This window comes from Lotus japonicus, chromosome 4, assembly GCF_012489685.1.
Source record: "Lotus japonicus ecotype B-129 chromosome 4, LjGifu_v1.2".
In the NCBI taxonomy this organism is placed as follows: Eukaryota; Viridiplantae; Streptophyta; class Magnoliopsida; order Fabales; family Fabaceae; genus Lotus; species Lotus japonicus.
The window spans coordinates 9,041,782-9,068,717 of NC_080044.1; the positions used below are offsets into that span (position 1 = coordinate 9,041,782).

The 26,936-nt window shown below is 37.3% G+C and overlaps 3 protein-coding genes across 3 annotated transcripts; 2 read left to right on the forward strand and 1 right to left on the reverse strand.

Moving 5' to 3' along the window:
* The first annotated feature begins 4,385 nt into the window (after positions 1 to 4,385).
* Positions 4,386 to 10,012, forward strand: LOC130710806 (CDPK-related kinase 5-like). The gene is made up of 11 exons (XM_057560174.1): positions 4,386 to 5,398; positions 6,168 to 6,298; positions 6,756 to 6,797; positions 6,887 to 6,995; positions 7,655 to 7,733; positions 7,828 to 8,124; positions 8,208 to 8,320; positions 8,793 to 8,900; positions 8,981 to 9,043; positions 9,131 to 9,298; positions 9,513 to 10,012. Exons 1-11 carry the CDS (start codon positions 4,862 to 4,864, stop codon positions 9,651 to 9,653), a joined length of 1,788 nt encoding a protein of 595 aa, XP_057416157.1. The 5' UTR covers positions 4,386 to 4,861; the 3' UTR covers positions 9,654 to 10,012.
* A 625-nt stretch (positions 10,013 to 10,637) lies between these two features.
* LOC130713682 (protein ANTAGONIST OF LIKE HETEROCHROMATIN PROTEIN 1) lies at positions 10,638 to 12,559 on the reverse strand. Its single transcript, XM_057563476.1, has one exon. The coding sequence runs from the start codon at positions 12,199 to 12,201 to the stop codon at positions 10,891 to 10,893; it is 1,311 nt and encodes a 436-aa protein (XP_057419459.1). The 5' UTR covers positions 12,202 to 12,559; the 3' UTR covers positions 10,638 to 10,890.
* Positions 12,560 to 16,910: 4,351 nt separating this feature from the next.
* On the forward strand, positions 16,911 to 21,604 carry LOC130714905 (zinc finger protein ZOP1). The gene is made up of 5 exons (XM_057564882.1): positions 16,911 to 17,134; positions 17,527 to 17,727; positions 19,605 to 19,680; positions 20,386 to 20,481; positions 20,946 to 21,604. The coding sequence occupies exons 1-5, from the start codon at positions 17,126 to 17,128 to the stop codon at positions 21,272 to 21,274; spliced, it is 711 nt and encodes a 236-aa protein (XP_057420865.1). The 5' UTR covers positions 16,911 to 17,125; the 3' UTR covers positions 21,275 to 21,604.
* The last annotated feature ends 5,332 nt before the right edge of the window (positions 21,605 to 26,936 follow it).

Here is a 26,936-nt window from a genome sequence, read left to right on the forward strand (position 1 = left end):
AAAGAATATATCTTTTCTTGCTTGTTGGGAAGAATAATTTTGGAGTCTCTTTAAGAAGAAGAAAAAGGAGAAAAGGGAAAAGGGGTTAAAATGTAATCTGCTTATAACCAACTAGAAGATCAAATGGAAACTACTTTTTCATATCATCTCAATTCACATTTCACACCATTAATTTCTAGGATTCGATTCGATGGGATGTGATGCCTTTGAGAGGTTTAACTTCATCTGTGAGATGAACCTTTCATTAGAAAGCACGATTTTTGCTATTGCAAGTGATTCTACTACTATATGTCATTATTCTTCTTCCGCAGTGGATCGGAAGGAATAATTGTGATGACCATCAATTGCTCTCTGGTAGCAGTCTTTTTCTTGCTATTACTCAGGTTTCAGTGGACATTATCCTAATGAATCATAAACAACAGTACTATGGTTGATGGCTTCATTTTTGGCTTTTTAATAGTGGACAAGGGATCAATTACAGCCTAGTCTAAACTGGAGTCTAGACAAGTGTTGATGATGACATATATAAATAGTTGTTTACCATGCCACCACTACAACATTTTTGCTCTTAACACTTGTTTATCTAACCTCCAAAAAGTGTAGCCTAAAAATATACCAGCATCAATTTGTGATTGTTGCCATTGAAGGTTCATTTTATGCAATATTTAGGCTAAGGTGCAGTCTAAATTCATTTCTTAAATTCCGTATTTTCTTTCCTTATCCCTTTTCCTCCCTCCAACCAAACAAAGTCTAAATGAATGTTCTGTATCTATTAATAAGGACCAATTATTATGTGATAATTGTTGCTTTTCCACACAATAAGTTATAGTTGACATGAGACATGAGAGTCAAGGTCAGCCTATTCCATCCTTACATGTGACATGAAAGTCACTACAAAAAAGGCTAAAATTACAGCAATCATGTTGCAGCGGTTCACTAAAATTGTTGTTTCATATGTATTTTACATCGATCTCTCTAGCCTCTATAATATACTAAATTAATAAACCGGTTTGTTGTAAATTATGTCGGTTTAAACTGACATAATATAATTTTATTAGTAATATTTTCATTTTCGACCTCGACTCTTGTCCTCTAGGTTAGTTTCCACCTCGTCTCTTCTCGTGGATCAACACTACCGCCTTCGATCATCAAAGTTCACCACAGCCTTCGATGTCTCTCTTCTCGTCTAGGTTCAGTTCCCACTATGGTTCTCAATCTCGATCTCGATTTCTCTTCTTCCAGAATCTCGATCCTTATCATGAGCTTAAACTTCTCGATCATCATTCTCGTCATAAAAGATTATTGTAGAGGTAAACGATCTTGAGAAAGATTGTTTGAGAGAAGTTCAGATAATACTTGTAAGGAGAAGTCCTTAGAATACTTGTAGGGAGAAGTCCTGAAGAATACTTGTTGGGAGAAGACCTGGAGAATACTTGTTAAGAGAAGTCCTTAGAATACTTGTAGGGAGAAGTCCTGAAGAATACTTGTTAGGAGAAGTCCTGGATAATACTTGTGCGATAAGACCTGGAGAATACTTATAGGAGAAGTACTATAAATTTATACTTCTTAAGTGAAATCTTGGTATAGCCAAGGACTGGATGTAGCTCTATCATGCTAGGGGTGAACCAGGTTAAAATACTTGTGCCTCTTGCTTCCTTCCCTATGCTCACTCACCCGCTGCACCAAACGATGTCAATAAAAGTCACCAAACCCTCAATCGTTTGAAAAACCAAAGTTTTGGATGATACAATTAAAACTCCCCCCCCCCCCCCCCCCCACTTTCTTGTGCTATTTTTGAATATCTCAAATTGGGGTAGGTCGGATTTCTCGACTACTTTCGGGGAAGTCGACCAATAAAGGGAAACTTACGCGACCCCTTGTTGTCAAGTATCAATTCAAGGTAATCTTCATTAACCCTTACTTTAAATTTCCAAAAAAAAACATATACAAGAAGTAACGACACTTTAGTAAGCGTAAATGAAATAATAAAAAATGAGGGGTCAAGATTCACCCACATGGTGAAGATCCAACTCAACGTTTCACCTACCACCCACCAACACGTGACACGTGTTAGGTGTCCCATCAAGAGGCCTGAACACCAAAGGTTGAATTGTGCGAATGAAGGCCGATACCCAGAACTTAGAATTCACAAGGCCCATAGGAGACAATCCACAACCATGGGAATAGACGACACAATTTTTTTAGCTCCAAGCCTTGAGGGGTTGTAGACTGTTATGAGTTGCAGAATTGATCAGATAACCCGAGTATGCCCGACCCAAGACGAAGAACACGTGGAGGCCTAAGTCAACCACCTCTAGACAATACCGCAAGGCTTTTGCCGCCGAGACTTCTTGACTCCTGACCTTGAGGGGTTGTAGACCATTAGAGAATGGTTTGATCGACTAAGTTGCAAGAATCACATTAGATCTTTAGCAAGTTGACCAAGTACACGAGACTCCAGTTAGTCACACCCTTTAAAAAGGACGTCCAGATTCACCCCCCGCATCCTCAATATTAGACTCCTTAGTCTCTCATCTCACATAATTGTAACTCTCTAATCCTCGCCTCCGCATGAATGTAATCGCACAATCTCCTCCCCTTGTTTCAGACTATCATTAAGACGCCCTTATCATTTATAAAGGAGCTCTCACTCTTTGTACAAACCATATTTGTTTGAGAATTCTTAAGGCAGAGCAATACATTTGGTTTAGTGACCTAGTTCATAGAGCTTTTTCGTGAACACCATACAGAATTACCAAACGAAGGATAGAAGGGATTGCTTGCTAAGTACTCTGTCTAATAGCTGAGAAGTTGGCCCTGCACATGGGTGAGAACCTCCAAGCTGTGTTAGTCAGGAAATTTATAAATTTGTCTTACATGTACAATTGTACATTGTTAACTTAATAGTTTAAATTGCTTCCATGTGAAAGACAAATCATAGGACCCTCGCAAATCAAGTTACCTTCATGCACCAGAATCGTATGAGTCCCGAGAGAAGAACAGATCTTAGACTGAATGGATTATGGACGGTATAAAATACAATTATTATATTTTGGTGTGGCTCAAAAGCTTATGGATTAGTTGTGAGAATATTATATGCGTTTCAAACAGAAACAGGTAAAACAAATTACGTGAGATTTTTTAATATTCTAATTGTAGTTGTATAAAAGCTAGTATAATTTTAAATACGATATGCGTCACTTCTGTGGGTCTTTTTTTTTTCTTTTCTAATTTCTGTATTTCTTCTTTATGTGTTCATTACATTTCTGATATCATCTTATTGAATAATATAAATAATTTGTACCTTCGGAAGGGACAGAGCTCTGATTTGAGCCAAGAGGTCAGGGATGATGCACTCCCAAACTTTTTTAAAATGATTGTAGTTATATAATCTTTTAATGACATACTGCAACGTACTTCTGGTTATTTGATTTATTTTTTAAAAAGTTAACACAGTTTTTAAACAAAAAATGGTAGATACGCGATTAATGTAACAATTTATCCTAAGTGATATAAAATGGTTGATTATCATTTACACTGGTCGTGCATATTCATTAAACTTCTTTTTAAAAATTAGAGAAACCTTTAGAAAATAATTCAATCACAAAAAATGTGTTGAAGTGTGTCTTTTAAAATGTGGGTTTTTGACAATTCTCAACTTAAATTTTTAGCCGAGAACAGGGACCTAACTTTCAAAAAAATGTGGTTAATGAAGTGAAGAATATACTAAAGCTCTTAATTTGGAGTTTACTTATACAAGCCAAATAACGAGTGGGATTAGTTGGTTCAAGGAAAAATTAAATAATTGAAAGCTGTTTCCCTCTTATTTAATTAGTGGTTTGTAACTACCAAAAAAATTAGTGGTTTGTACTTCACTCTCTAATTTCTTAACCATTCAAATGAAACACACCATTTTTTTTGCAATGATAACTACCCCTTTTTGCTTTGTTTTTCAGCATTTGACATTTTGTTGCCATGCCCTCATTCATTATGACAATCATCATTATCTTATTTTCCTCAAAAAAATTTATCATATTCTATAATAGTTGTATATTTCTCTCCCTACGGCATCGTTGGTTCATTATCAGACAAAAAGGGGAACAATATGTAACCAAACTTGTGGCAATAAACAATAGATAAAGATACAACACAATTCAATTTTCAATGAGTAGTGATATATTTTTATTTCATTTTCTCTTTCATCTCATTTTCAATCATTTTTCTTTTAATATTTTACATTTTTCGTCACATCATATATCGTAACACTTATTTTTCTAATTTCTCTTCACATTTATACAAAGTGGAAGTGAAAATTGACGGTGTACTCAACATTATTCATATTCATATACTACGATACACTCCCCCTTTGTCAATTCAACTCTCAATTTCTCAATTCTCATCACCATCTCCGTCATCAATTATCAACCACCGTCGCTAAATTCATGAAAATATTCATATACTACGATACACTCCCCCTTTGTCAATTCAACTCTCAATTTCTCAATTCTCATCACCATCTCCGTCATCAATTATCAACCACCGTCGCTAAATTCATGAAACTCCCCTTCAATTTCACAACCAAAATTCAATGAACACCCACAAATCGATTCTCACGTGCGTGCCACGTGTCTTGTGAGATTTTCCTCCTTCTTCTTCTTCTTCTTCAATTCATCTTCTCTTTCACAAAACCCACTCACCCACCCTTTTTCTCTCTCTTTCTCTCTTTGAAAGCTTCGTTCGACCCACTTCAAATTTCTTCCAAAGCTTGAATCTTTAGCAGAACAATTGCAACACCCAGATTTTTTTTTTCCAAATGGGTTCAACTATGATTCACTAGTGAAGCTTCCGTGATCGTTCAGCAATGGGGGTTTGCACTTCCAAGCCGGAGAAGCGGAACCCCTACGCTATTCGGGAACCGGAAGCTGACCCTTCAGGGATCCCGGGAACTCCGTTGAGTCCTGACGCCGGGAACCACCGCCGGAAGGATGAGGTCGTCGCCGGGAAGCAGTCGCCGTTTTTTCCGTTCTACAGTCCTAGCCCGGCGAGGTTTTTGAAGAAGTCTCCGGTGCCGGCGGGGAGTGCGAGCTCGACGCCGAGGAGATTCTTCCGGCGACCCTTTCCTCCGCCGTCTCCGGCGAAGCATATAAGGGCTGTGTTGGCCAGGAGGCAGGGGAAGAAGGCAACCTCCACCGCTGACTCGATACCGGAGGAGGCGGAGGCGGATGGAGGCGCGGCGGAGCTGGACAAGAGGTTTGGATTCTCGAAGGAGTTTAGTAGTAGGTTGGAGGTTGGGGATGAAGTGGGTAGAGGGCATTTTGGGTACACTTGTTCTGCTAAGTTCAAGAAGGGTGAGCTCAAGGGTCAGCAAGTGGCTGTGAAGGTCATCCCAAAATCAAAGGTTAATCCTGTTCAACTCTGTGTTTTTGTCTCATCACAATTCACACAATCATAGTTGCATTTTGCTGTGTAACTGAAATGAATCACTTGGTACACGTGGCAATACTGCATTAGGCCTGAAATCCCTACATGTTTGGGTGATTCACCTATCTGCTGGACAAACCTTGAAGTTTCAGGTTGTTTTTGTCCCTTGTGTAAAAGGATGTGATGTTGATGAATCTTTGAGTAGGATATTCGGACATAGTCAAAGTTTTTCTTGGACTTGGTGTTTTTGTATTAGTTTGTCAATTGTCAGTCTATTTGGTTGGCTAAATTTTGATTAAACTTATTGGGGTGCTTTGTCTTAAACTTGTGGAATTAGCCAATAGCAATTAAAATTGCCCTGGATGATGCTGTTCTTTATGAGTCAAACTTGGGACTTCTCCATGGTCAGTGATGTATGCAACTTCTATCACCCATGGTGTCATTTTATGTTAGTTTCCCTGACCTAAGTAAAATTTTGCACAAGGAAAACTACATGTAAATCGTATTGGTTGATAAATATTTAAAGGAAAATGCTCTAAGGCACAACAAGTTTCGTGCGCTGTAAATGCCTGATTTAAATTTGTTGAGAAGAATTGATTTTCAAAAATTAACCACCAGTAGTTTGAATTCTTCATATAATCAACATGCAAATAGATCTTCGTTGCTCTCGTGCATTGTATTACTTGTGCCAATTAGCATTGCTGATATCAAAATGATGTACTCATCTTCTCTCGTTTTGTTGCCAGATGACTACAGCAATTGCAATTGAAGATGTGAGAAGGGAGGTGAAAATATTGCGAGCTTTGAATGGGCATAGCAATCTGGTAAAATTCTATGATGCATTTGAAGACCAAGAGAATGTCTACATTGTAATGGAGTAAGTTTAGTACATTTGTTTTCCTTGTCCATTTATATTTTAGTGGCAGTGAAGTTATAAGGCTTAAATGTACTTTTGGACCCCCAAGTTTACATTTTTTGCGATTTTTGACCCTGATCTTATTTTTCTACGAAATGAGACCCTCTCTAGGCAATTTGCATGCAGAAGATGGCTGGTCTTTTTGCCTTGAGAGGGTCTCGATTCGTAGAAAAATAAGATCAGGGTCAACAATCGCAAAAAATGTAAACTTGGGGGTCTAAAAGTGCATTTAAGTCAAGTTATAAATACTCACATACTTGCATAGACAATTAGACATATGTGCCCTCACACACACACACTTGGATACTCCAAAGTAACATATTAGGTTTTAAAAACTTCTGTCGATTTGAATGGCCATTGCCCGTGATAAGATTTTTTGCTTTTTCCTTTAATAACTGGTTTCATACTGACATTTCAGGTTATGTGAAGGGGGTGAGCTTTTAGATATGATACTATCAAGGTAATTCATAAAACAGCAGCCCTATCCTTTGTTTTTTATTTGCACTGCACCTTGCCACTCACTAACTACATGGTTTATTTCTTCTTTAGAGGAGGGAAATACTCAGAAGATGATGCAAAGGCTGTCATGGTACAGATACTAAATGTTGTAGCATTTTGCCATCTTCAGGGTGTGGTGCACCGAGATCTTAAGCCCGAGGTGAGCATAAGCTTTTCTTTTATAATTTTCACCAACACATCTATATCGTTCGCTAGGGAGGGAAATTGTAAGCCGAGCATGGATGGGTTAATTACACCCTCTTTCAAAAAAAATCATCCATTAATCATGTGTCACATGGACATGTTAATGTAGAATTGTTATAAACCCGTGCGGCACTTCTATGTTTTCCTTTTTTGGCTTGCAGGCGTTGTAAAACGTTTGATCAAGCTTACCTACTTTTCTGCATGATGAGTCCTAGCTAGTCAGTCAGCTTCTCCTCAGCTGAATGGATTTTAGAATTCCTCAATCACCTTTAATTTAGTCTTTCTCTTGAACAACTGCTCTTTTTCAAATATCATTCAAAATAGGTAAAATATAATCCATCAGTATCATCCGACATTTTGCAGTTTCATTGAGGACACTAGTCACTTTGATCTGGCTCAAACGTTGAACTAACTTATTCAGAATAGGTATTAGAATACAAAAATGAAAGTTAATAATAGAAAAGATCATGGAAAAACTGGTTTTGCCTGATAAACCCCTTTTTTGTGTTATATAGAGAACTACTACATTCAATATTAAATTGAATTATTGGATGTGGATTTCGATTTGGACATTTTTGCTTATTATTGTCTAACCCATTACATTTTTACATTCAGAATTTTTTGTATACGTCAAAGGATGAAAGTTCTGAGTTAAAAGCTATAGACTTTGGATTATCAGATTTTGTCAGACCAGGTTTTCCTTCACTAGTCCTTATTCGGTATTTGGTAGTAGTATCTTTTGCCTCGGAGTTTGGCAACAATCTTAATTACTATATCATGTCATACAGATGAAAGGCTTAATGACATCGTTGGAAGTGCATACTATGTGGCCCCTGAAGTGCTCCACAGATCTTACAGTACTGAGGCTGATGTGTGGAGTATAGGCGTGATAGCATATATTCTACTATGTGGTAGTCGCCCATTTTGGGCTCGAACAGAGTCTGGTATTTTTAAGGCAGTTTTGAAAGCTGATCCAAGCTTTGACGAAGCTCCCTGGCCAACTTTGTCTTCAGAGGCAAAAGATTTTGTCAAACGCCTATTGAATAAGGACCCACGGAAGCGAATTTCTGCTGCTCAGGCGCTTAGTGAGTTTTTATTGTTACCCTAACATCAGTGAGGTTATAGTGAGACTTTTTTTCAGCTTACAACAATAATCTTTTCTTTGCAGGTCATCCTTGGATACAGAGTTACAATAGTATAAAAGTTCCTCTTGATATTTTAATATTTAAGCTCATGAAGTCTTATATGAGATCGTCATCCTTGCGTAAAGCAGCCTTAAGGGTGAGTATCTTTATTGGTGAAAGAAAAGTTGATCCAATTTTGTATGGTTGCTTTTCTTCCTGTTGGAATGAAATATTTCAACTTCATTTCAAGTCTCATGTATGAAAAGGATATGTAACCTTCACACGACAGATACTTTTTATTCTTTTCCTGAACTTGTGGTTATCTTTTATTTTAAAAGGATTTTTTCTATTTGGTATGAAATGACTGGGTCATATGTGTGAGAACTGAGAAGATAGAGAGTATACGTGAGAAGAGAGAGAAAAACCGAAATCATGGGGGAGAAATAAGACGGAAAAAAAAGGAAAAAAAAAAGACTCTTTCACAATTACACCTTTTGTGGAAAAAGCATGACTTGCTTTTTGCACCTTCAATATTTTCCTTAAACATTACAAGACAGACAGTGGTATATGTTAGTATTGAAGTTTTAGTTTTGATTGTATTAGTTAATTTATATTCATCTGTTTTGCAGGCTTTGTCAAAGACATTGACTGCTGATGAACTTTATTATTTGAGGGAGCAATTTGCATTGTTGGAACCGAGCAAAAATGGCAGCATATCTATAGAGAACATTAACAAGGTTAACCGTCACTTCAACCGGTCAGAAATTTAGTATTTGTTGGATTCTATAAGTTTTTCTCATTCTTCTTTTCTGGGCAGGCCTTGATGAAATATGCAACAGATGCCATGAAAGAGTCTCGAGTCACTGACTTTCTTTCCTCGGTAATAATACATTTTTGTGTATGTAGATAACCCTTAATCTTACTAGTTACAGTCTCATGTTTCTTCTATGCCCCCTTTTCATGGCAGCTGAATTCATTACAATATAGAAGGATGGATTTTGAAGAATTTTGTGCAGCTGCACTAAGTGTGCATCAACTTGAAGCTCTTGATCGTTGGGAACAACATGCCCGCTGTGCATACGAACTTTTTGAGAAAGATGGAAACAGGGCTATTGTCATTGAAGAACTTGCTTCAGTAAGTTTAAAACCCTTCAGTCATAGTAACTGTTCTTAATGCCACATTTACAATTATTTCCTTTAGAACTGAGATTGATTCTAGGGTTCTTTTTTCCTCCTTTTTCAAGATTTTATGTTGGATGTGATCCTTGTTAATAATCTTAGGAACATGAACATTGGTAACTATTAATCACAAGTATATGGCTAATCACTATCATGTTTGAATGTTTTAGGAACTTGGACTTGGTCCTTCTATCCCTGTTCATGTTGTTCTTCATGACTGGATACGCCACACTGATGGGAAATTAAGCTTTCTAGGGTTTGTCAAATTATTACATGGTGTATCTAGCCGAAGCCTAGCAAAGGCTCAATGAAGATGTAATGCAAAGCCTCACGGATATGCTGAAGTTTCTCTGTCACATGTGGCTGAGTCATATTTGAAGTTGTATCTAGTTTGCTGCAACTGATGATTGTTTCTTTGATATCTAAAGCTCTTGCAAAGCACAGCCGATTGAAGTACAGTTTCGTAACGATATGTAACACGATGATTCTTTTGAAGGCGCTCAAACTGTAAAATAGTCTACAAATATGTGGGTTAAGAATTAAGTTAATATGAATTGTAGAGTTAGAATTAGTTGTCTTAGATGGGTGTGGTAATAATTCCCCGCCACTTGTATACATGATAATACATTTGCGAGTCTTGCTCTTAAGATCTCTACTCTTATTTGTCTTATCACTGTTAGTTTTACCTTCTTTGAATCAATTTCTTCTTGTCAAATGACCATTTTGGTGGTAAATGATTGGCAGTTTTGGCTGGTTAAGAAACCCAAAGATTAATGAAGCCGCTGAATGATTTTAATTGTATGGAAAGAGATATATTGTTCTTTCAACTCTTGTGCCGATACTGTACTTCTGTGGTTGGTCTCTTCTAGGTAAGAGAGGAATTGTTGGTTCTTTGTTGGATCATATGATTCTAAAATATTCTGTAGACCTTTCAAAGTTAATAATTTCATGTTAGAAAGCTAAAAATAAGTATTCTACAAAAGTTTAGAACCGTAAAAAGAAAATTGCAAGAGCTGCATTTTGAAAAGAACTTAATGCAGGTGATTAGGATTCCCATCTTTGCTTTAACTGGTCTAGCTACCTTGATTATTCCCATGGTACTATTATACTATGTATTATTGAGTTAAAACAAAAAGCAATTTTCACATTAGAAAAAGTAATCTAACATATGCAGTAATTAGGTGCTGTGTGATTTGTGATTTGTTTTAACTGATTAATCTCCAAAATGAGGAGGGGAGGTAAAACATGAGAAACCAAAGAGTGAAATGATCAAACAAGGTGTTTAGAGTTAAATCTGTCAGAAAACAACTCCATTTAAATCCAATGTTAGTAGAGTACACCACATCCACAATCAAATCCTGACATCCTGTATTCTAGTTCTACAAATAGTTACTAATCACAAGCTCATAAGTTGTTCCAAATTAAAATTACACTGATACGCATCCTACAACTGCAAAAAACAAAGCCAAAAATCTACTCTACATCATCATCACCATCAAAGGGCTTTTCACTTCACCCTGAGGACAATCCAAGTGATGAAGTAAGTAACTATCTTGAGGATAGCTTTTGGTGCAAATCATCAGCCAGTGCTTGCCTCAAGCTTTCCCCAAAGAAATAAAAGGACTTCTCACTATCCAGCACCCTGGGTTGAGGTCCACTCTCATCAGGCTCCTTCCACAGCTCTGGTTCCGGTTCCCTCGCAATCTGACACAAGTTATGCAGCACACAACAAGCAACAATCGTTTGCGGCGCATGGTGAAGCCCCACATTCAAATCTTGTAGTATCTTCCACCTTCCTTTGAGCAATGCAATTGCTTCCACCACCACAGACCTTCCCTTCATGAGCATTCCATCAAACAGGTTCTGTGCAGGAGTACCCATCCCACTGGGTGAAAACGGTGTCAGCAAAAACGGCAACAAAGGGTAGCACCAATCACCAACCACATAAGGCCGAACGTGATGACCCCTCACATTGATCACCTTGTCCCAAACCACATCCCCGGAGGTGAGACGGTGGTAGAGAAGACTATCCCTGAAATGGGTCGCGTCATCGGTGCCGCCGGGAGCCTTAACGCAAACATCCCAGAAGATCTTCTTGTGATCGGACACAACCTGAAGGAGAACGGAGGGGTACCCGTAGCGGCAGAGGTAGGTGGCGGGGTTGGAGGTGGGGGTTGACCGGAGCTTTACAGGGCTAGTGTCAATGGCGCCACACATGTTGGGGAGTGAGGTGAGTTCCTCGAAGGCCTGGGTGGTTTCCAGGAGGCGGCGACGGCCGACGGGGATCTTGATGAACTCAGGGTAGAGCTTGGTGGCGAGGAGGCGCGTGACCATGTTGGTGATCTTGGAAACGAGGTAGGGATCGAGGGAGTAACGCGCGGCGACGGTGGTGGCGGAGAGGCCGTGAGCGAGGCGGGAGAGAACCATCGCGACGGCGTAGTCGGAAGGTAGAGAGAGGTTGGAGAGCGCGATGTGGGGTTTGAGCTTGTCGACGACGGTGGTGAAAACTGGGTATGAGAGGCCGTAGAGGGAGCGCCAGTGAGCGTCACGGAGAGGGGCTTCGAGGGACCATATGTGCTCGGTGGAGAGGGCGCGGAAGGCGGAGACGGAGTAGTCGGAGGCGTTGGGAGCGGGCTGGCGGCGGTGGTTGCCTTCGCGGTTGTCGGAGGCGTTGTTGGCTTTGGTGGAGGCGACGTAGGACAAAACGGAGGCCATGGTGAAGAAGAGGAGAGGCGCAATGGAGGAGGAGTAGAGGAGCGAGGTGGCGGAGGTGGCGGAGGAGAGAGTGTCGGTGGTGGGATCAAGGGAGTTGTGGAGGTGGAGGAGATTCGACAGCATGACGAGAAACGATTGATCCATTTTCCGAAACCCTAATTTGAGCAAATTAGGGATTTTAGCGGTGGTGGTGGTGGTGGTTGTTGGTGGCGGTGGTGATCTATTTATTTCTGTTTCTGTGGCGGTGGTGAAGTGCGGCTTGCGAAGGAAGATTGGAACAAAACAGAGAACAAGAGAGTGGTTGTGTTGTGTTGGGTCACTTCCCGTTGTTTTGTTGTGGTGGTGGGATTGGTTGTGGTGGTAACCGGTCACTGCAGAGTTGTGGTGGTAACCGGTTACTCCAACCAATTTTTTTTCTTTTTACATTTTTTTTAAATTTAGTAGTGTCGTACCAAACGAAAAGCTGGTTGGAGAGGAAAACGGTGGTGCTACTTTATGGGACCCGCCTAGGAATTTAAATTTTGATTTTCAGCACTGCTATATCCCACGACTGATACCAGTTTAGATTTCAGTTATTTCCAACATTTTGCATTTTATTTTTTTATATTAAAAAACAGATTAGTGGATGGAAATCATGGGTAGTGTTGGGTCGTACATAGCACATGTCGTGCAACCCAGCATTACCCTTTGATTTTTGAACTTTATTATTTGAAGGTTTAGGGCCTAATTTTTGATGAAGTCTTGTTTTAATGTATTTTTACAAAACTAACATCAAAATCTATGCTTAATTGCACTTTTGATCTCTGATGTATAACGATTGTGCGATTTGGATCCCTGATTTTTAAAACGTGCAATTTTGGTTCTAGAAGTTTTAATTTGTGCAAATTGGATCCAGCCGTCTCAACCACAACCCTACCCCACCACCACCACAAAATCGAAAGAGAAAAGCTTTGGGTCGTCGATCTTCTTTAGGGTGGTTGGGTGAAGTTGAAATCGGATATTTGGAGGTGATGGTGATGGTGAAGGTGGGAGGGGAAGGTTCACCTCCTAAACCCATATCAGACCCCCCCCCCCACCAAAAAAAAAACCCAACCTTGCAAACCCATCATGTGGGTCGTGCTCCACCGCCCTTCCTCCCTTCCTCTCTGCAGGTTGCTACGCTTCCAAACCCAAAAGAAAAAAAAAATCAAAGCTTTTGGTTAGCGTGAGGGCTAAGACTGCAGAATTCTCACCAATTTTGCAATTTGAGCAGATCCTTGATGCTCTGCTTCCTCTGTATTTGATTAGGGATTTTAGTTTGGGAGAGGGGGAAGAAGAAGATAATTAGGGTTTGGATGTAGTTTCAAATGAGAGTTATGATAAAGATGGTTTGTTGGATCTGGCGATGGTTGTTGAAGGAGTGGAAGAAGGAGAAGGTGTTTGATGTTTGATGAAAGAAGAATAATGAACATGAACCCATAATTCTGGGTTTATTTTTCTAATTTTGTATTTTATCATTTTTAACTTTTGTGATTAATATATATATATATATATTGATAGACAATATGAAATATGTATTTTTATTTATTTTTTAAAAACCGAGAAAACCTGCAGTAGCAGGTCAAAAGGGGTTCGAATCCCAACTCTTGCGAATAGAAAAAACTCCTTGGCCAGCCCCCTACCGCTTAGTGCGCTGATTGTGGGGCGAATGATTAGTCTCATTGTTGTCGGCTGTGGGGATACCTTGGTCAAGACCTAAAAAAAAAGGTCAAAAGGGGTGGTGCAACTTTGCACCACAAAAAATTCGTGTACAGTAAATTCCTCCTAGATTTTTGAATTTTAATATTTAGACATATAGTTCACATGATTGTCACATGATATGTGTGCTGCTTATAAAAAAACATAATAGGTGTGTTTTATGAATGCAAAATTGCTATTCAAATGAACTATATATTATGATACCTTGTCTTAACATTCGGAAATTGAATCAAACAAATACGAGTGGAAAGCAACAAATAGTTGCTTTTGGAAAAGATGAAAACAAGTATATGCTACTACTAGTTATTCTTGAAAAAAAAATGAATTGAAGTATATCCTAGTACTAGAGCCTCAGTCATATGTACCATATCCTAGTGGTTGCGAAATCTCTCGCATGAAACTCATGTCTATTGGTGTCTCCATCATGTGCAACATTGATATCAGCACAATCATTCTCAACAAAACCACGTGAAGGATCAATTAAGTCCTTCGCAAGAATGAACTGAAGGACATGATCAAAGGATCCTAACCATTACTGAAGCTTCTCTCTTTGAAGGAGGAATTGACCATGTATCTCACTTCCACAACATATCAATCAACATTGAATTCAATGAAAATTCAAACATACAATCTGTTCATAGAAACCAACCTGAGCCATTTTAGACAACTTGTTCCCCAAAATAGCATGATTTGTCCATCTTAGCCGCTTTCCACAACAATAAACTCATGTTTTCTTTTAGACTATGTTCCAGTTTCTAAAGTAATCAATGTGCCTAAAATAGTGGAGACATATTTAGTTGAAGTTAGCGCGCGACAACATAAGAATTACATATTTAGAAAACATTCTAAACCAAAATCAATGATGGAGATAAGTTTCTTCAACTACCTTGTGGTGCCGGAATTAATTTTGAGAAAAAAGAACTTGATCCGAGCACGCTAAATATTGTGTTTATTGAGAGGTGGACTACAATTGATTTTGAGACAAAAACTGGAGAAGATAAGTAGCATCTGCCAAAATTGGTTTTGAAGGAAAAAATGTGTCTGTAGAGACTTTTTTAATTAAAGTTAGTGACAACATATAATTTACATGGTTATTTAGAGTTTGCCACACCTGAATATTCCAATTCTTTTTCAATGAAAGGTTGTCCTATTTTTTGTTTATGTTTCAAGTCCAAAGAGTTTGAGTATAGTGCTTGTTGAAGATGTTAATAAAAAATCATTCTAATAGCTTAAGTTTTAAAATAGTCCCTCCATTGTCTTTGACATATTTTACAAAAACTGTTCATCTAATATTCTTTGTGATTATGTAGATGTTATTTATTGTAGCTTAATTGTCATTTGTGGATGGCAAAATACAAGCTTATTTATTGAAAATATTTGCATGTTTATTCTATATTTTGAACTAATAGAGTCTATCAGTAGCCTTCTCTAGGAAATCTTAAACCCTTAGGCTCCCCTCTGAAGCACATTCTACTGAATCAGAAATAAATATTTGAATTTCTAGGTAGTGGTACATATGTCAAATCAAAGTTAAATATAGGCTTAAAAACATGCAAATTTACAAATTCAAGTCATAGGCACAAATTTACAAATTATGCATTACATGAAGTGAGTTCTAGTATCAATCTTCAGTGATGTCTGTGTAGTTATTCTGAATAGGAACACGAGGACCACTCGTAGCAGGAATCCAAACAGTGAATTCAACCATAGATGTGGTTAAACGTGCTTTATATGGGATACTCCAGTAGGTGGTGGGTGGTTTGGCATGTCACTCCCATTGGGGAGCAAGTGGCGACATAGGATGTCCAAGCTTAAATTTGAGCTACATTTGAAAGTATAACAATAAAATTAGATAACTTCCAAACATAAATTATTTAACGTGATAAGAGAGTGTAACAATCAAAAATTAAAGTACTTAACCAAAATATACCTGTACAAAGTAATCATTCACATGACCAACAACTATAACTGGATGTTCCTCCAATGAAACGCCTCCTTTCAGTGGAAGGTAAGTGTAACAAGTGGACGCTGACGAGGATGACGAGAACGTAAAGCAGCTCGACGAATGTTCTTCTCTGTATCTATTGAGGTAGGACTGCGTTGTTCGATCTAACAGGAATTGGAAATAATCTCGCCAGCAAGAAGTACAAGCTCTGAGGGAATGCATTCATAAGAGAAAGAAGCAAGAAATACACAACTGAATTGGAACAAAACAGAACAAGAGATTGGTTGTGTAGCAGCTAGGGGGAGTCCATGTAGTTGGATCCAAAAAAGGGACCAGATCAAAGTTTCTTGGAGTGTTATCTCTGGGATCCATTTATGTAGACTGATCAAATGCCCCATGACCGTCCATGGCGACACACTGAGGATTCGCGAGATCTCCATCCTCGAAGGAAGTTGGAAGAGGCGGAGGTTTGATCCTACGTCGCTAATCCCGAGGGTTGTTAGAGAGCCCCAAACCTAGGTGATAAGTTCCCTAACTGTATTTTTATTTGGACGCCTCTCAAATAGTAATAACAACTTCTTCGTTTGGAATAACGATTGTGATTTCCTCATTACCGTTAGCTAGTAGTGTATTGTGTTGAGCAAACATTTTGATTTGTAGGTTTCATGACCTATGAAGATGGAAAAAGAAGTTATTCGAGTGGTTGGGTAAGAAAGGAAGGATGGATGATAGGGTGTGGGGTGAAGAGGTTAGGGAGGTTAAGGGCAAGACATTATAGTTTGGTTAAGTTTCGTAGCCCTAGAAGGGGAGGGTGCAAGGTGTGAAGGAAATAGACGGGTGGGTAAGGGAAAAAGGGTTATGGTTTCGTGGCACTGAAAGGAGGAGGAGTCAGGGAGAGTGTACTGGAAAAAGCAAACGCCTACGTAGAAGTAGGGATGTCTACACAGAGGTGGACAAGCCTCCACCAGTGGGAGAGAGAACTACACGAAGGTAGACTAAAGATTACTTTAGGCCCACAACTGAAAACTGTTTTAAAAAAAGGGTAAATCAAACATGCCTTAAACAACAGAACCTACAAGCTCCCAATTTGTTTTTTTACCAGCCCAGTCATATGAAGCTAAGACTAGTTTGACACAATCGACTGGGCCTTAAAGCCCAAGCTTCGTTCTTCACTTCTCATAGCACTTTCCCTCGAAAAACAAAAAACAAAAAAACTCAGAAGTCACCATCTTCGACCTTGCTTTGATTCTGAACTTTGCTCAGCGCTTGTGAGGGTTTTGAAATTTGAAGAATCTTGGGTTTGCTCTTGACTTTGCTCAACTACACTTCAATCCAATTTTCGTCAGTTTCTTCACAATCTCCGATTTCGAACCCTAATTTGTTGTCATGACTGAGGTAAACCCTTTCTTCACCCCCAATCCCAATTCCCAATTCGTAGAATTTATACAATTTTCAATTTTTTTTAATAAAGATGTGTGTTTCCGTACACAAATTTGTGCTCATCATGGAAAATAAAGAAAAAAATTTCATCTTGAAGTTAGTTCTATTGTGATATATCTAAAATCCAAATTAATGTAAAAATATATATATTTGTTTTGTGACAATTCTCATAATCAGAAGGAAGAAAATCACTAACTATATTTTAGGGGAAGTGTTAGCTGTGTGCATACAATTTTTACAATTTTCTGATATGTGAATGTTAGGCTTGTTGGTTGTGATGAATTGCTTGGATGCATTATATGGTTTTTGTTGACTTTTATCTATTTACTGTTTGTTCTTGTTTTCAGTACTGGGTCAGCCAGGGCAACAAATGGTGTGATTTTTGCAAAATTTATATATCGAACAATCCTTCGAGCATAAGAAATCATGAGCTCGGTACACGTCACAAGGATAATGTTGCCAAGAGGCTGGCTGCTATGCGAAAAGAGAATACTGCCAAGGAGAAAGAGCATAAGGAAACTGCTCAAGCCCTTGAGCAAATCGAAGCTGTAAGACTTCTCATCCTATTTTATGTTGCTGATGCTGCTTTCTTCATTGTCTGGGAGATTATTCATGATATTCAACATTTGCATGAGCTTTATTTCCATGTCCGTGCCTTATGTCTAATTTCATTGGAATACGTACTAGAGAGTTTACATATATATGTCATTAATCATACTTACATATGGTGTAAACCAGCCGAGAAATTCAAAATTACATTAGTAGTCTATTCTGAAGATTATTTGCAAGTTTCTTAGCCTATTCTCAAGTGGAATCTACTTAATATTTTAGTAAATACTCGTAAAAAAATTTCCATATTCTTCTCCTTATTATATTATTAACTCAAATATCTATGCCCTTCATGCTACATGAAATATCTCATATATCAATAAGACAGCAACTGACTTTATTTTAATCAATAAGTCAATTGACAACAACTCAGCCCTGTGATCAGTACCACTGTGATGATTAACAATTAAATCACAAATGAAAATAAGCTCTTCTGAGAAAGCTATCTGCAATACATGCAAGCTCTCACATGAAACAATAATATTATAATCCATGTGCATTAGGTTGCAAAATTAGTTTTTATAAAGCTGAGTTCCAATAAAGTTATGTTGAATATTAAGGTTATGGAAAAATTAGTTTTTATAATCCATGTGCATTATGTTTTAAAAAATGTAAGAACAGGTTTGAAAGCAACTAAATACACAACCTGGAGTGTGTTGATATATTAGTAAGCAAAGAGAAAATGAAAGGAAATGGCTCTTGGTATTTGAGAGGTCTAGTCCAATTCCAAATTTCAGTATCCCTTCCCCTTCTTGCCCTCTCGGATCATATACACATTACAACCACACTCACGTTTCCCACCCTTTTACTACTCGGCAATTAGTTACTGCATCTTTTCTCTCTTTGAGTTGATGAGGTGCACACCTTTTTCGCTGCTCACATACACTTCAGGGTGGTCTGCATCAGCTTCCATAGCATTTTACCCTCCTTATTCCTGCCTCAAAGCCTATGAGTGTTATCAGAATGAACTGAGTCAAAGTGAGAGAACATATATAGTTGTCACAAAATATGCTAGCAAATTCTTCATGATAGCAGTTGCTGCTGGATAATGTAAAAACCAATGAGCAGAACTTTTCTAGCTAGACCAACACATAATGCACATATTCATAGCTAGCAATACTTTCTTTGACACTCTCTTTTCAACACTTTCTCTATATCTCAAGCGGATCCCACTATATCATTCAAATATTCCAAATCACTATGAAAATATCACTATGCAAATATTACCAATTAAATCTTCGTACTTGCACCAGTGTTATACAGAATAACAGAATATATTGTTTGATTTCCATGTCAAGAAGACTTTCGACACAAGGAGCCAAAGGGATAGTTTATAATTGTATACTTCTTGATCCATGATTCATGTGAGGAATAGAACCACCAAAATATGCTAAATCTAGTTAGAAGTGTTATGATGGGATTGAATCCATGATTCATGTGAGGATTCAGGAAGAAGCATGATGAGCTTTGATGTCACAAATTGGCCATCGAAAAAACATAAGCTATTGGGTGAAATGGGTGATACCATATCATGAACCAACGCAAAAGCTAAAACTATTGAGGCAAAGCATATAAATGATTTTTATATTTAAGAAGGGTATTGGATTCCCAAAGTTATTCCTCAAGTAAAATGTTGTCTGTATTCCGAGATTCGGGAATGAACTGGTAGCAGGGCATTCACATAATCACACTTCTATTAATGGTTAAGTTTTGGCAAGTCTGAGATATAAACATGACTCGAATACTGTTAGTGCATGTATTATAATCATCTATATATAAATTTTGATCATATCTATTTCTTTGTATTCTAATACAGAAAGCACAGCGTAGCTATCAAAAGGATAAAGCAAAGCTTGAGGAAGCCAGAGAATGGCATGAATTGGATGCCGAAGGTTGTAAGTATGAACTTTTGTTTATTTGATTTCTCTTGATAGAGTTCTAGTTAATAATTGATATGCATAATCTGATACATATTTTGACATTTGAGCTGTGTTTAGACCTATTAGACTGATTTTATAGGGAATGATTAGTGTCTTCTACAAAGAAAACAAGGATTTTGGTGTCAACTCAATTAGGAGAGCCCCATCTCCAGAAATTACTGAACATTCTGTGGTCTTTCAAAGCATTGCAAAGAAATTTTATGCCACACTTCTCTGCTAAGATGATTAGTAATTTAGTATCACACTTGTAAAAGGCCAGAACTTTTATACGTGTAAAAGTGGATGTGCCAAACAAGTCATAGAGTTTGAAGCTGAATGTCGTGCAAGATGCACTCATCACAGAATTAACTTCAGAAGTAAAGTAAAAGAAGTAAGGAAATAAGGAGTTGGAGTTCATTATAGGTAGTAAAAGTATGGTAGTCTGTTGTTTTTAAGAAACTTGGTCTACTCTCACTTGTTTTCTAATTATCTTCATGATCTTTTCTGTTGAATTTTCATTTTCTCTGCATAACCGTTTAATCTGGTATATCCATGCAGCTTTATACATTGGGTCATGGACACAAACCCAGATCAAAATAGATGTCAGTGATTTTCATTATTGCTGTATTGATATTTGGTCTTTAACGCTGATTTTCAATGGATGATTTGATTTCGTAGAATGGGACTTTGAAAGCAGTTCAGGCTATTACTACCATAAAACAAATGGATTTTATTATGATCCGAAGTCGGGATTTTACTACTCTGACGCCATAGGTATGACTGTATGAGTTATATTTGATTTACATGTAAATTATAATAGATTGTAGTATTTTTTAATGCCTAAAAATTGTCAATATTAAGTTTTGTCCCTGACTTTTGAAACACCTCATTTTTTTTTAATAGTCTCATTCTAGTCCTCAACAGATACTTCTTAATTCTATATTTTAGATTTTGGTGCAAACTGATGTATGTTAGACAACGGGCAAGTGCCCATAAATGTTGTTTACTATTGATACCACCTGTTTTTGTATGGTTTGGATCATCATCTTATTAATGTCAAGGACAAGAGTCAGACTATTTTTATAAAAAAAATGAAAGAACAAAGTGGGACATTTTTTAAATTAGGGACTAAAACAAAGTATTTGATATTTTAGAGGGACTAAACATACTTTACCTGTAGTAATATTAAGTTTATACTTGAAAGTGGATGGCTTATTTACTTAGAGAAATTTCAACAGGCAAGTGGGTGACCCAGGAAGAAGCATATGCCTCACCTCACTTTGCTTCAACTACGAAAAAGGCCTCGTCAACTTCACAATCAAACAAAGGAAACAAGCCTCATAATGGACCTTTACCTGGGAGAGTTGTTACAACTTCTTTGAATCCCACGAGAAATGTAAAAGCTGCTCCTTCATCTCTTTCTCTTGGTAAGAGAAAAAGACCTGGTGAAAAACCCAAGGTTGTCTCTGAAGAAGAAAAATCAGCTCTCAAGGCAAGAGAGGCTGCAAGGAAGAGAGTACAGGAAAGGGAGAAATCCTTGCTTGGTCTATACAGCAAGCCTTACTAATTGGGGAAACTTGACTAAGTAGTCTTGACTTCCCCCAATAATTTGAGGGTTATATTTCCTTTTCCAGATTTTATGCTGTCATTAAGTGGATGTTAATTCCATAAGTGTTTTTTTTTCATGTGTTTACCTTGTAAATTTTATGTAACTGTTACATTTTTTGCAATACTTGCTCATTTTAAGTCGTATTTGTATGTGTTTTCGGGAATGGATCATAGGGGTTAAAACTTAAAAGTTCTGAGTTAGGCTGCAGAAGTTTTTTCAAGAATACAGGCTAATCCTTGTGTAATATACAGATATGGAAAGTAATGCACATTTTATGTTTCTTTTGTATTTGAGTAACAGCCTTAAGATGAGGGAGATCCTAAATGCATAGAGGTTGGGGTTGGAAAGAGAGGTGGCTAGACAATAGACTGTGACAGTTTTTGTTTTCCCTTCAGTGGGAGGGATAATGATCTGGCCTTAATCTCCTCATCTATAGGCAATCAAATTTACCTTCTCTTGGTAAAATACACATATTTTCTTGGCTTAATTGCACTTTTGCTCCCTGATCTTTCACCTTTGTGCGATTTACCTCCCTCATCTTTAAAATGAGCGAATTCCCTCCCTCTTCTATTAATATGTGTGATTTATGTCCTTCCGTTAGTTAGCCGTCCAATTGCTAACGGTGGTTGCTATTTTCACCCCCCCTTTTACTAACCACACCCCCTTATCAGAAATAAAAATAAAAAATAAACGAAATAAATTAAATAAAATTAATAGAAAATAAAAAAAATTATAAATTAAAAAAAACTGAAAAAATATTTTTATAAAAATCAAAGAAAAAATAATAAAATAAATGAAATAAGTTAAATACAATTAATAGAAAATGAAAAAATATTTTTATAAAATCAAAGAAAAAACTGAATTTTTTTTATAAAAATCAAAGAAAAAAATGTTTTTATAAAATCAAAGAAAATAACATATTTTTTTAATTGAAGATAGAAATTTAAAAATAAAATAAAAGAAGAATTTGTTTCTATTTGCACCACCTACACTAAATTAAAAATAATTATTCTTTTATTTTATTTTTAAATTTCTATCTTCAATTAAAAAAATATTTTATTTTCTTTGATTTTATAAAAACATTTTTTTCTTTGATTTTTATAAAAATATTTTTTTCAGTTTTTTTATTGATTTTATAAAAATGTTTTTTCATTTTCTATTATTTGTATTTAACTTATTTCATTTATTTTATTATTTTTTCTTTGATTTTTATAAAAATATTTTTTTCAGTTTTTTTTTTATTTTCTATTAATTGTATTTAATTTATTTTTTATTTTTTTGCTTAATTGCACTTTTGCCCCCTGATCTTTCACCTTTGTGCGATTTACCTCCATTTTTTTATTTTATTTTTATTTTTATTTCTGATATGGGGGTGTGGTTAGTAAAAGGGAGGGTGAAAATAGCAACCGCCGTTAGTAATTGGACGGCTAACTAACGGAAGGGCCTAAATCGCACATATTAATAGAAGAGGGAGGGAATTCGCTCATTTTAAAGATGAGGGAGGTAAATCGCACAAAGGTGAAAGATCAGGGAGCAAAAGTGCAATTAAGCCTATTTTCTTTTAAAATAGCTCTTCTAATGTTGCTATTTCATTTGAGTTCCAAATTCCAACCTTGGGAGCCTTGTTTCTGAGGAACATGTTAGCCAGCATAAGAGCATCCTAATTACCTTCTTGCATGTGGGTAAAGCCACTACGGCGCAACTCGAGAGATTCATGATACCTGCAGTTATGCATCCAACTTCTCCTTAATTCCAACTTTCAACTTGGTCCTTAAATTGGAAATTTAACATGGTCTTTTATTTTAACACAAACCCTAACTTGAATTGGAAATAAACATACATTGAATATCTTTTAACCTTCAATCCAAGCCACAAGCAAAACAACCCTTTTTGGGTAACATGGAGGTGCAAGGCTCCATCAAAACAACCCTTTTGATTATGTAGCTTAATCTCTTTTCATCTTCAAGATACGTTTTATACTTTTTTTATATCTTTAACACTAACTAGTGTTTTGTACCCGCGCGTTGCACGGGGAATATGTCTATTGTATTTGATACATCAATTAATATTTTGATTATTAAAAATAAAATCAACAACAAATGGAATAGAAGAGTCAGAAATGATGAACAAAGTGGACAAAAGTATTTTCTTCTAAGCTTGATTGAGATCAACGGGAACTCGTTTGACATTCTTCATGAACATGACGACAAAAGCACAAATGATAGATATGAAGAATTACCAACATATTAAACAACATATAAAATAGAAGAGTCTGAAATGCTAAGAAAAATAGTCAAAAAGTCTTAAATTGAAACTATTGTTCATTTGTTCATGATTGTCTGCATTTTAGCTAAGTGTGTTTTTGCCAACATGTCGGGCACGATGTTGTAACATCTTGACTATGACATGTGTCCCTGTGGATCTGATATGAGTTGGCTAAGTTATCTGTGAAGTTGTGCTTTGATTACATGGTATTCAAGTTAGAGTTGTTGAAGAAGCTTCTGTGTGCTATCTGGAATATATTATAGTGGAATCAAATCTACTGAAGAGGATTTGATTTGTTTAAATTGTGAAAGTTGCTATCTTTTGTTCAAATCTTATTTGATAAGATTTGTTACTGGTTTGAAAGATTTGTTCCAGATCTATTTTGTGGACTCTATTTTCGTGCAAGCCCATTGAAGATCAAGACATGAAGAATGACTATTTAAAGAGGTTTAACCCTAGTTGCTAGGTGGTTGTTGGGCATCAAAGAATTGTGCTTTTAGGGTTTGTGTTTTGTGAGTCCTTGTTCTGTTATTTGTACACTACTCTACTGCCATCATTGTTGATCATAAGGCTTAGAGTTGGTTTGTTTTAGTTGAGTTGTAATCTCTTCATCTTATATTGCTTTTGCATGTTCAATCACTGTGGCAGTGATTGTGAGAGAAAGTGAGAGGGGTTCTCATACTTAGGGGGAGACCTAAGTAATAAACCACAGGCAGAAATAAGTAAGAAAGGCTGTGAACACAGGCTGTTCAATTAAGACCTTTTGTGTACTTGATTCTCTATAATAGTGGATTATCTTTCTCGGGCTGAAGCCCTCCAGATGTAGGTGATGTTGCACCGAATTGGGTTAACAATTCTCTGTGTTCTTTATTGTTTTTTGTTGATTTAATATTGTGCTGCACTTCTGCTGTTATCTGTTGTACGTTGTGCCAGATGTCCTAGACATTTGGTTCGACATCTGTCCTGTGCGTGAACCAGAATTTCAGAAACCCTTGTTGCATAAATTGATATTCGTGCAACCGACAAAAAATTAGAATGTCATATAATAGAAAAATCTAACTGTATAACAGAATTGTAATATTGAATTATGAAAGGTTGATATTACAGAAAGAGATCCAAGCTATATATAGAGAGAGAAGAAGCTTGCGCAGCAAGCTATCATAAGGAAAAGCTAACTAACTACTCTAACTGATTCTGTTATAGCTTGCCATGTCAGCAAGGCCACTAACTGATTCTGTTATGGCTTGCCATGTCAGCAAGGCCATGTTGATACATATACTCTAATATCCTCCCTCAAACTCAAGGTAGGTGAGAAACAAGTTTCTCACGCACATTGAGTTTGCTTCTAAGGTCTTCAAAACGAGTAGGAGAGAGGGCCTTTGTAAAGATGTCAGCAATCTGATCAACAGAAGGGACATGATGAACAAAAAGAGACTGATTTTGAACCTTCTCTCGAACAAAAAAGATATCAAGTTCCATATGCTTTGTCCTAGTATGGAGAACAGGATTGTGAGTCAAAGCAACAGCCCCCATATTATCACAGAAAACCTTAGGAACTGTAAATGGAACTTGCAATTCCTGTAATAAGGATTGTATCCATAATAACTCAGCAGAAGTATTAGCCAAACTTCTATACTCTGCCTCTGTACTGGACCTGGCTACCAAGGTCTGCTTCTTAGAAGTCCATGTGACCAAGTTTGGACCAAAAAAGACACAAGAGCCAGAGGTTGACCGTCTATCATCAGGGTCTGACCCCCAATCAGCATCACAGTAAGCCACCAAAGAGACTGGAGAGTGCAGAGAACAAGGCCTGATGTGTAAACCATGATGAATAGTACCTTTGAGGTACCTAAGTATGCGCTTGACAGCCTTCCAATGCTCCTCCAAAGGTTGGCTGAGAAATTGACACACTTTGTTCACTGAAAAACTAATCTCAGGCCTGGTCAATGTTGCATATTGCAAGGCACCAACAATGGATCTATAGAGTGTAGGATCTGAAAAATAATCTGCCCCATGTTTACTAAGTCTAGCACCACTAACCATAGGTGTAGAGATGCCTTTAGCTTCAGCCATGTCAGCCCTTTCAAGGAGATCACCTATGTATTTAGTTTGAGTTAGGAGAAGAGATCTATCTTGCAAGTGATGAACTTGAACACCAAGAAAATAATCCAGCTGGCCTAATTGCTTCAAAGCAAATTCTGAATTCAGTTTTTGAACCACTTCTTGAATAAAGGGCAAGAAATTGCCAGTGATGATAATATCATCCACATAGACTAGTATGTAGATGACATTAGACTTGTTGTGAAAAGTAAAGAGAGAGGGATCACAACAACTTGCTTTGAACCCATACTTGACTAGAGCTGCCTTCAACCTGTCAAACCAAGCCCTAGGAGCTTGTTTAAGCCCATATAAGGCTTTATTTAGCTTGCACACAAGTGTTTTGTCAGAATTCTGAAATCCAGCTGGTTGTTGCATGTAAACCTCTTCTTGGAGAGCCCCATGAAGAAAAGCATTATTCACATCCAGTTGGTGAATATGCCACCTTTTGGAAACAGCCAAAGTGAGAATTAAACGAATGGTGATTGGCTTTACTACTGGAGAAAAGATTTCTGCATAGTCAAAGCCTTTCACTTGATGATAACCCTTGGCAACTAGCCTGGCTTTATATCTATTTACTGACCCATCTGCATTCTCTTTGATTCTAAAAACCCATTTACACCCTATTGGATGCCTGCCCTTGGGAAGAGTGACCAAAGTCCATGTATTGTTGGACATGAGTGCATCATACTCTGACTTCATTGCAGCCATCCACTTTGGATCCTTAAGAGCATGTTTTGTTGTAATTGGTTCTGCTTGGGCCATAAGCAAAGTGGGAAGGAGTCTAGGCTTAACAATACCAGACTTTGCTCTAGTTTGCATAGGATGCACATTGGTCACTTGTTGAGGCTGAGAAGAGCCTGTTGTAGTAGCTGGGATGGAAGAAACAGAAGCAAAATGATCTGAGGAAGATGTGCTGGAAACTGCATTGGGAGAGACAGTTCCAGAGGCTGCAGGATGTTCTGAGACAGTGGCAGCACTATGAACTGGTGAATTGGGCAGTGACTGCAGGGAATCAACTGAATTAGGAGATGAGATGCAGTGGGATGAGAATGATGAGGTGAAGGGATTGGTTGCTGCAAAGAAGGCACATAAGAAATAACAGGAATAACAGAAGACACAGAAGAAGGATTGGAAGCAGGAAATTCTGAGGAAAACAAAGTAGAATAAGGAAACTTGAATTCATTGAATTGTACATCTTTAGAGATGTAAATTCGACCATCACTAGCAAGACACTTGTACCCTTTGTGTGAAGAAG

What these genes read in the sequence shown, in the direction of transcription:
- LOC130710806 (XM_057560174.1), top strand. Translation starts at nt 4,862, where the DNA reads ATGGGGGTTTGCACTTCCAAGCCGGAGAAGCGGAACCCCTACGCTATT. An exon ending in AATGTCTACATTGTAATGGA is followed by an intron (nt 6,299 to 6,755) that starts GTAAGTTTAGTA and finishes CTGACATTTCAG; the next exon opens with GTTATGTGAAGGGGGTGAGC. An exon ending in TCATTGAAGAACTTGCTTCA is followed by an intron (nt 9,299 to 9,512) that starts GTAAGTTTAAAA and finishes TGAATGTTTTAG; the next exon opens with GAACTTGGACTTGGTCCTTC.
- LOC130713682 (XM_057563476.1), bottom strand. Translation starts at nt 12,201, where the DNA reads ATGGATCAATCGTTTCTCGTCATGCTGTCGAATCTCCTCCACCTCCAC.
- LOC130714905 (XM_057564882.1), top strand. An exon ending in GCATGAATTGGATGCCGAAG is followed by an intron (nt 19,681 to 20,385) that starts GTTGTAAGTATG and finishes TTGATTTCGTAG; the next exon opens with AATGGGACTTTGAAAGCAGT. An exon ending in TTACTACTCTGACGCCATAG is followed by an intron (nt 20,482 to 20,945) that starts GTATGACTGTAT and finishes AAATTTCAACAG; the next exon opens with GCAAGTGGGTGACCCAGGAA.